The following is a 10,024-nucleotide window of genomic DNA, read 5'->3' as shown; positions in this document are numbered from 1 at the left end:
GCCCAAAATTCAGCTCCCAGTACTTGACTGGTGAATCAAGACTGCTTTTTCTTGCACAGATGTTGCCTACGTAAGGGTATTTTACATTGTATGTAAAATATTATTATTACTACTGCTCTTTTTCTGCATTATCAATTTCTTACCTTACACACCTCCCACGTGAAACCTTTTGTGATCGACATTCTGTATTTCACCCCAACACTTAGCTTCTATTTAATCTGCTTTTTACAACCTTAATAGCATTTTGCCTTTTTTATTAACCAATAACACATTCAATGGCCCACATCACTTTATGGAAAATAAACCACAAAATACCCCACATCCCAGACTGGGTGTCCTCTTATAGCTTCAAGAACAGAGTCCTGACTGACCTCTGCCATGAGCAGACAACTGCACCAACATCCAACAGAGCTGAGGAAACCCAGCTGGAGCCCTGAGTCTTCTTCAACTGGTGGCACTGGAAGAAAATAACTTCATTTTCATTTTTCTGCTCCTGGAGAATGACAAGTTAAAAAAAGGTGAGTAAACATGCAACTGTAGGCAGTGGCAGGGAGAGCAACAGGCTTATTTTGCACACTGAGGGTTCGTTCCATGAATAATTTCTCCAGAGAGAAAAGGGACTTTATTAAGAGCAAATTGTATGCAGATTTTCTCCTGCTAACCTGACTTTTTTTCTTGACACTGATAGATTGACAGACCAGCTGAGGCAAACAGCACTGCTAATTTCAGTGGTGAAAAGATACAAAGCAGAGCCACCCAATAAAAAGCAAGTGAAATAACTTCATGCAACTTCCCTCCACCCTCAAGAGGAAAAGGTGGGTTCATTATATTACAACCACTTTTTTTCCTAATTATTCTGTGTCAATAGTCCTTCCTTCAATGATTTCTTCCCTTTTGCTATGTACATTTCAAATAAGATATTCTTACCACTACTTAACTACGCCTAGGAAAAAGAGAATCCTAAACCTGTAACATGAGTACAAACACACACATGCACACCTGGAGATGTATAAACACCAAAATGCAAGTAAGGTTCCATTTCCACTTACAATCCCACAAGGAAAAAGTATGATTTAGGCATTGTCCAATTCAGGTTTCCTCCTTCCAGCATCTCCTACAGTGATTGCTTCAGCAGGCATTATTGACACGGGAGGAGAGATTTCACTGGATTACACTGTCATTCTTTCCAGCACTCTGGTGACATAAAAGCCATTTATAGAAGAGTCTGTTACATGCAAGAAGGTTTGGGGTCAAGTTCCTTAGACTGTTAAATCTGAGTTGGATTGCAACAAAAAATTTGGACCTGAGCTGGGCTTCACTTTCTCTGTATTCACAGTAGTGCAAATACATTCATTTAAATGAATCTCCTAATTCCTCCTGCAGGTTTCACTGGATTACATCAAGGTAAGACTGTACTAGAAGTGTAAATTTTTTCCTTATAACATGTAGGATTTTGAGTGTCCAACACTCACTTGCTGTTTCTCATCCATGAGAAAAATACACAGGTTTTATCCAGCTGATTTAAAAACAAGTATTTTCAAAATTATTTTCCTGTTTGCTGTTTCTTTTGAGGAAAAAAAAAATTCTCTTTTAAAGTCTCATTCATAGCAAACAAACACCACTTCTGATTTAAGAGCAACCATCTTTAATTCTCATAAATAATACTGTATTCATCATGGGTTCACATTTGAAGCTTACTAATGCTTTTCTCTACATGGATTTGCACATTTTGATCTTATCCCAGCAAAAATAAAGACTACTGATGCATTATGTTACCTGCATATTGTACTAATGTAGGTCTACTTATTAAAATGTCTAAGTGAGCCTGTACAGGTAGAGAAATCAATATTCCAATGAACTGTTTTTCTCTTTGGTGTTTGACTAGAAGGTGCATGTACGTGTTTCAAAACACTGATGATACAGAAATCTTAAAGATATAACTTTATAGTCATTAATTATATAAACAAGTTGACAACAAAGAAGGTAGAAGAAGACTGATTAAAAATGGATTAATTTTCCTTTACTGGATTGTGCTCCTCATCAGACCTTATGAAATTATTATTTAACTGAAAGCAGCAAGTATTAGGCAGTTTTAATAAATAAAGAGACCTAATGCTCCAGGTCAAAATAAATCCTCAGTAACACTAATGGCAAATCTTTCTTAGACTCCATTGGTCTCAGAAATTCACTAAGAGGTCAAAATTTAGACTCAGGGTAGAAATTTTCCCAACCTTTTATAATATCCATAAAATAAAACAGAAGCTTGAAGCAAAAATAAGATGTCTTATAATTCATGAAGTTGGTACACTAATTATTGCAGATGAAAGCAATAAAATAGCCTGGGTCATTTTCATAAATAGGCAAATTCCCATAAACTCTGATAATCTTAGTCACAGAGAAAAAGAGAAAACTTTATAGTGTTCCTGAAGTAAAGAGGAGAAGGGAGGACATAATGTACAAAACCATGCCTGCTGCAAATACTAAATCAAAGTGATCTATGAAATAACATACACATTTAGATAGTCAGTCATGTTAATTTAAAAATATTCAATGATCTTTATACAGTAAAAATGCCTTTACTTTCAATAAAGAGAGTTAATATAGCACTGCAATATTTTACAACTGGTAGGCACATTGCATAAATGTGTGCACTGCTACACATACACAAGCCTTTAGGCAATGTACAGTAATTGGAGAGCAGAAAATGAATGTATGGAGTTTAGAACATGTAGACTCTGAGCACCACAGCAAAATACCCATCAGATTAAAATTTACCACCTTACTTACAAACAAGGAGCTGTCTTCAAAATACATTCACGTGGTCATAATGTATTGCCTTAATCTGGGGCAGTTAACAGAACCCTTGGCATTGCAGCACGAGTGATTTTTGGTGGTTACAAACCAAAGCCAGAAGCTGTACATAAATTTACACCAAGGAAGAATCTGAACAAATATATTTAAAGCTGTATTTTAACTGCAGCATATCAAGTAAATATTATCATAATGGAAAACAAGTATTTTGAGGGAAAAGCACAGTTGCAGAAAATAAATTTGTCAGAAAAATTATGTCCATGTGATCTGTTGTATTAGCAGCACATCATCACATACAGAAGTAAAGAGAATTGGATGTTCCAATCGTCTTTTAAAGCTTTGTTTCAATACCATACCCAAAAGGACTCTTACAAGTGCAAAGAGTTGACCAGCTAATAAAAAGTTAACATTTCAGGTTGCTTCATGACCATTTTGTTGTTTGATTAAACTGAAAGGTAAAAACATTCTCACTCAATGATCCTCCACACAAAGTGTTTCTTTTAGCAATGTCTGTGACCTGCAGCTTCTCCGTGGGCCACAACCCATCGCTCACTCCCTTAGAATCTAAATCTGGTGATTTCTCCCCAGCAATTAACAGCTCATGCAGCTTCTAGATTGTGAAGGAAACCAAATTAACAACCCCATTCTTTGCATATATTGGCAACATTTTAAAAATTCTGTGTACTTACAGACAAAAGAGACACCAGAGAAGAGCCCGGTTACTCCAAAGTGTCCCTCACAACATTCCTTCATGCCCAAGAGCTCCTCTGGACAATTATTTCATGGCTCACATTACCTGAGAAATGGAATGCCCCCAGGAAGGTCAGTCTGGGCAGGCTGCAACTTTCTAAGGGCCAAAATAAAGATTTTCTTCTCATCTCAGTGGAACAGGCTGTCTTTTCAGGTACTTCTCTGCAGAGCTGCTCTGGGAAATCACAAATTCTCTAACCTCACATAGGGCTTGATCCCAAGGTCTAATTCCTGCCCTTTGGGAGCAACACTTTTACTGCTTGCACTAGGCAGAAATCCCAGTAAATTCTAAATTTGGCAAAGTGGCCAGGAGCATAGACAGTCAAGATCTGTGCAAATTTGTAAATTCAGAAGTAAATTACTTAGATTTAAGGAATTGGGTATAATTTATTTAGAATTATAAAAATTCAATTATTTAGTGCTTGCAATAGTTTTTGTTTCTAAATTAGACTACCAATTTACGGAATAAAAATACACATTTAATCTAAAATACCAGATAAAAGATACAAAAGAACTACCCTTATATTACTTACTAGAAGTTATGTATTTAATAATAAACCAGAAACTCAAAAGAATATTTCATTAGGTAATTTAATTTAGTGTGTTCAATTTGAAATTTAACTTATGATTTATTTTTATACTGCTTTTGCTTTTACATATGAAGTCACATATACAAACAGTTCTAGCATTAAAGGCAATACCATCTTAGAAAATTATTACATTTTATGGTTATTAGTCTTTTATTTTAAATAGTTTATACACTATTGAACAGCAATTACAGTAGATAATAAAGAATTGTGCAATGTCTTAAAACTGTTTAACAACCTAAAATAATTTAAATTGTAAGGAAAAAGAAGAACTCAAAGGTGTTGGAACATTTTGGTGAAAAAAATGTGGACTTCCAAGTTCATAGATGGGATTTTTCAATGAACATTGCAACTGAAAACTTTAAACTGGCTGTTTTTATTCTGCCAGAACGTGCAACCGTGTTTGTCCTGTGTGGATTCTTTTTTTTTCTTACTGTGCTGCTCTACGATGAGATGGATTTTGTCTTTGAAGGGAGATCAGAACGCAGGGCACGGTGCGTGCTGCCTCCCACAGAGGAGGGCAGAGGGGCAGAGGCCAGGACACGTCACCCAAGGGACCCAAGTCACCCAGGACAACCCTCCCGCTTCCAACGGAGATTCCCGTGCTCAGCCACAGGAGGTGGTGGAGACAAACACCTTATGCAGGCAGACTCTTGAAATAAAGGAGTATAAAGTCACTTAGTCCTGTATTCTTTAGGTACCACATGAATAGAAATGGGCAACCACCTGAAGTTGGAGCCTGGCATTACAGGGGTGGGTGCACCCCACTCCCACTCCCTGCTGCAGCCTCAGGTGAGGAATCTGGGCACTCTCCAGAACCTGGCTGCTCATCTGCTCTTCCTTATCAACATTTTGCCTTTTAACATAGATAAGCCCTTTGTGACCACACAATGTGGGAAACTCACGTCCCTTGAGCAGATGACTCTGTAATCACAGTGGCAAGATGTTGTTTGCCATAGTTTTAATGAAATATTATACTAAAACTTGCAATATCCATACAGGTAAGTTCTAATGGTGTGGATGCAGAAAATAAGATCCAGATACATATGTTGTAAGATATAGCATTACTTTGCAAACGGTTAACGCCTGTAGCTATTAATATGCAATGTATATTAATAATACTTAAAATTCACTATTCTTTCAGTTCAACTTTATATGATTTTATTATAGTATATAAAAAGGCGAAAAGAAGTAATTAATTGGGAGAGCCTACCTACCTTTTATTATGGAGGGCCTACTTCTAGCACTAACCTTCATGCTGCAAATCCTTGGCTTCACTCACATGATAACACTTCATTTTAACTCAGAGGGATGGCTCTATCTCAGAATGACTTCTGCTTTTATTCTGGACCGTCGCAGGCATGGCTCTGATATACCTCATGCTAAAGCAAATGAGGAGGTTTCACCAGCTGAAGCTGGGTGAGGTTTGACAGCAATGAAAAGGCTGCAGAGGTAGGGAGAAGTCTCTGAAATACAGTTAGAAACAATGGCAGTATATTATTACTTCAATTAATCTCTACTCTGTGTTATTCTACTTCTTTAGTGAAATGCTGCAGGAAGTAGGGGGGTGAAGTGAGGTAAGAATTTGTATCAAACCCTGGTGGGTTTCCTGACCTCCCCTTCATGCTGCTGTGTTCTCGCTGCCTTCACACACTGCACAGCAGCAAGGACCTCTCTCTGACAGACCTGTATGCCATCAGAGAAACTGCTTGGTGGAACCAAGGCTCTACCTTTCCACTGCAAGCAATATTCCCTCAAAACCAAACTGCTGTCAATATTGGCCTTTCTTCCCCTTCCATCACCAGCATTATATTTGTTACATTGCCTTTCTGTGGTTTAGTATAAAAGGGATCAGCTCCACCAGTCAGCAGTGTGTGCACATAATACAAATGGGCAGAATTTGCCACGGTGACATCAAGCTGCTAACACAAACACATCTATTACCCTTTCTCTCTGGCCTGGTGAGACAGCTGCCCTCGAGGTATTGGCCTCTGAGCCTCCCTGATAAATCACTGAGGTGTAGGAAACCTGGTTATCCCAACGTAGCAGGGGCAGAGGATGCTATTCAGCTGCAGAAGGATATGGAAGAACAACATCCATGAGGCTTATAATGAAAGATTTTTGATATACTTAAGTAGTTAACAAAAATTTATTGCAAGAGATAGTTTGTCACTAGATTTACAGTTTCAGAGAACATAGTACAAAACATAGTGCATCAGCTTTGTCTAAACATTAAATAGGTGCAAATACACAAAGATAAAAAACAAAAAGTGAATACTTTACAACATAAGTTATAGAACTATAAATATATTTTATATACATTATACATATTCTAAGACATGATTTTCACATATATATATATATAGTTCATAATCAGTATCAGACTATTCAGTGCTTTAGTAATGGTACAGGTCTGAACTTGCCATTAATGTTTGTTGCATCATTATACTTACAGTAAATGCTTCCCGAGGAACAAGAAATTTTAACCAGTTTAGTTCCCAGAACTGCTTTGGGCTGGGGGGACTGCAGAAACAGCAGGACGGTTCCGCCGGAGGCTTTTCCCCACCCCCGTCCGTGTCCTAGAAGAGCGGCTGCAGGGGGATGACAGCCGGGTGCGGGGCCAGCAGGGACGGGAAGACGGTGTGCGGCAGCGGGGGAAAGGCCAGCGGGCCGGGCGGCAGCACCGAGGGCGGCAGCAGCGGCAGGTGCGGCGGGGCCACGAAGGCGGCGTGTCCCGCCGGGCAGAGCCGCGGGGCCACCGCCACGGGAGGTAAAGGCGCTCTGGAAAGAGCCGGCACCTGCGACAGGAACTGCTGGTGGGGCTGGAGCACCTTGAGCGCGCCGGCGGCGGCGTGCTGCTGCAGCACGGTGTGGTGGATGGTGGTCACCGAGGTAGAGCACAGCGGCGGCGGCAGCGGCGGCCCCGGGGGCTGCATGGCCGGCGGGGCGAAGGCGAACTTCACCTTGCCGGACAGCACGGTCTGCGGCACCATCTGCTGAAACGCCTCCGACGGGAGCTCCTTGAACTTCTCGGGGCTGTCAGGAGGGAATAGCAGGGTCTGCTCGGGCAGGGGGAAGGGGGCTATTAGCTGCTCGGTAGTTAGAAAGGTGTGACTGTTTACATGTGCTTCTTTGAACGGCAAGGGCGGGGGGCTGCTAAATATGCCGGGATTACACTGCACCCATTCACCGGCCACCTCACCCATCTTCTCGTGCGGTAGAGACTCGGCCAACTCATAATGGCAAAGGTAGGATTTAGGAGCAGTTTGTTCCAAGTGCCTGTTGGGGACGGGGACTTTGTAACGAGCTTGATTTTCACGACTGTTGACACTTTCCTTTTTCTTTCCCTCTTGGGGAGCACCCTGTTTGACAGCAGCTGCTGGAGCGCTCTGCTCAGGGGCAGCAGAAGCAGCAGAAGCTGTGATGATGCCGTCGGGAAGCGTGGCCGGCGCGCTCTCCATCGCTGCGCACGCCGTTGGTTTATCGTCTTCCAGCACCTGCGGGCCAGCACTTTCTAGAGGCGACTTGCTCTCCTCCAGCTCCATTGTTTCATCCCTATCTTTTGCATCCTCATCTCTAGGAGCTGCATTAGTTTCCTCTAGATTGTCTTGAGTCAGTAAGTCCCCCAAAGTATTTAACGAAGAATTTGCAGAATTTTCTTTGGAAGATTCAGAGGTCTCACTTTTTGCATTCCTGTCGAGGAAAACACGATGGATCCTAGTCTTCCTTTTCCTGCGCTTCCCTTTTGCCTTGTGACAGGTACCTAAAGCATGTCCTTGCCTTAGATATTCCTCTGCTGATAACTCCTGTCCACATGAGCTTTCATCCGAGGAAGAGGAATAGGTGTGCTGCCTCCGCTTGCGGTGGGGTTTCTCAGGTTCTTCTGTCAGAACACTGTAACCTCTCTTGGTGGGCTGGTTTTGGCTCAGCCCTTTCTCCTCACTGCATTGTCCTAAACATTTATGCTCTGGGCTACAGCTTGACCTCCTGGCTTTCCAGCTACAGCACCTTTTAGAGTGCCTGAGGCTGTGCCTCCTGGAGCTCAGCTGCTTTGCCTGCCTCCGGGAGCTCGCTCTGCTCTTTCTGTGGGGTCCCTTACAACCATGGTGATGGCCACTGTTTTTTGCACTCCAAAAGTCACACCAGCCTCTGTCCCAGTGTATGTGACCCGATGCAGACACAACTCTCTTAGGACCATTTTCAATGCCGAATTTGGGCTGTGACTGCTGCACCTCACCTGCACTTAACCAGATATTTCCTGCATCATGCCTGAACTTCTCTGCATTATTTTGGAGGTGCTGATATTTATTTTCATCTCTGTAAATAACTTCTTTTTCAGTTACTGGAGACATCTCCATTTCTGCTACTGTTGTGTCTCCACAGTGATGATAATGACATTGACATAATTTTCTTCTCCTTTTCCGTTTTCTGCTTTTGTGAAGCCATTTTTCATGGCCTTCTTTGATCCAGACTTTGTTGTATTTCTCATCTATCACAGTGTTTTGTCGTAAGGGGTTATGAGATATGTGATACTTTTCTATTTTTCTAATCCTGAATGACTCATCCAAGGACACTTTGTTTTGATTTTTTGCAAGGTCACAATTTCTGAAGAGGGAAACATCACTTAACAGGGGTATTGTATAGTTGCACACATTTTTATTCACTTCTACTTCATAATCACCACACTCTGAAGTAGGTCTTTTTGTAAAATCTGAGACTAAGATATGATCAGATTCAGTTTTATGGTGCAAATGAGGTATGCTTGGTTGATGCTTGGGCTTTTCTTGGCTTTCACTTGCTCTTGATGACTTAAAATCAAAATATAAAGGATTACAGCTATAAGAAATTGATGGGTCTGTACTTGTGTAAATTAACATTTCTGATGGCCACTGAAGAATATTTGATCCATATTTGCTAAGAACAGGAACAAAGGGCTGACAGGGTCTCTTGTATACGTCCGGTTTGCTCTTTGGGGCTCCACTACCTTCTTCAGACGGTGATGAAACTGCTGCATCAGCCCCCAGATTTTTTATTTCAGTTTCGGTTGCAGGTGGATCACTGTTCGCACCATTATAGCTTTCCTCTGCAACATCCTGCAGAGAGGAACAATCCTCCACAAGCTCCTGCACAGGAGCTCTGTTTGCCTGCATCTCGTGCCCGCTGCCGTCCAGGGGCAGGATCTGGGCACTGTCTGCAACCAGGGCCAGCCTTTGGTCCCCTAATTCGGCCGTGCTAACATCCACACCGTGGCCATCCGTGTCTGAGGACAGCAGCTGCTTCGAGTGGGACATGGCAGCAGGCAAAGCTGGGCTCTCCAGCACCCTGCTCCCTTCACTGGACAGCTCTTTTGACTCCTGAGCCTCAGGAGCTTCTGCTGTGTCTATGCATTTTTCCACCAGAGGGTGAAAACAGTTGTGTTTCTCCTCAGGGCACACAACTATTTCTGCTGCTGAAGGAGACTGAAGGTTACACGTTCCCGGAACAAACCTACTCCTTCTGCTAAATCCATGCTCCATAGAGGTGTCCTCATTAAACTCATAGAAAACAGCAGCTGAAGACTCCAGTTTGACTGCTGCTTTCTTAGGAAAAGCAAAGGAGAACCCAACTCTGTGTCCTTGAGTTCCTTGAACCTGATCTCCGCATTTGTGAGGGTCGGATTGATGACTACCTGCATCTCCAGGAGTGGAAGAAATAACAGAAGCAATGTCTTTGCAGCTCTGTGCATCGTGCATTAGTGTACAGCTGAAATCCTGGCTCTTGGCAGAATCTATGGCAGCACTTCTGGGGATATCATTGCAATCATCTCGCACAGTCACTGTGGTGGATTTGAACATAGGGCCGCTTCCAGGAGCGCTAGGAAGGAAAATGAAACTTTG

General features: G+C 42.0%; 1 protein-coding gene across 1 annotated transcript in view; it reads right to left on the bottom strand.

The window, feature by feature from the left end:
* Positions 1 to 4,171: 4,171 nt before the first annotated feature.
* The window catches only part of ZNF804A (zinc finger protein 804A), an 86,680-nt gene continuing 80,827 nt past the window's right edge, over positions 4,172 to 10,024 (bottom strand). Inside the window, exon 4 of the mRNA XM_053947584.1 lies at positions 4,172 to 10,001. Within this exon, the coding sequence (XP_053803559.1) occupies positions 6,728 to 10,001 (3,274 nt within the window). The 3' untranslated portion in view covers positions 4,172 to 6,727. The remainder of the gene's footprint in view (positions 10,002 to 10,024) is intronic.

Source organism: Vidua chalybeata, chromosome 7 (assembly GCF_026979565.1).
Source record: "Vidua chalybeata isolate OUT-0048 chromosome 7, bVidCha1 merged haplotype, whole genome shotgun sequence".
Classification (NCBI taxonomy): domain Eukaryota; kingdom Metazoa; phylum Chordata; class Aves; order Passeriformes; family Viduidae; genus Vidua; species Vidua chalybeata.
Note: the sequence above shows the minus strand (reverse complement) of the source record. Positions and strands in the feature narration are given on the sequence as shown.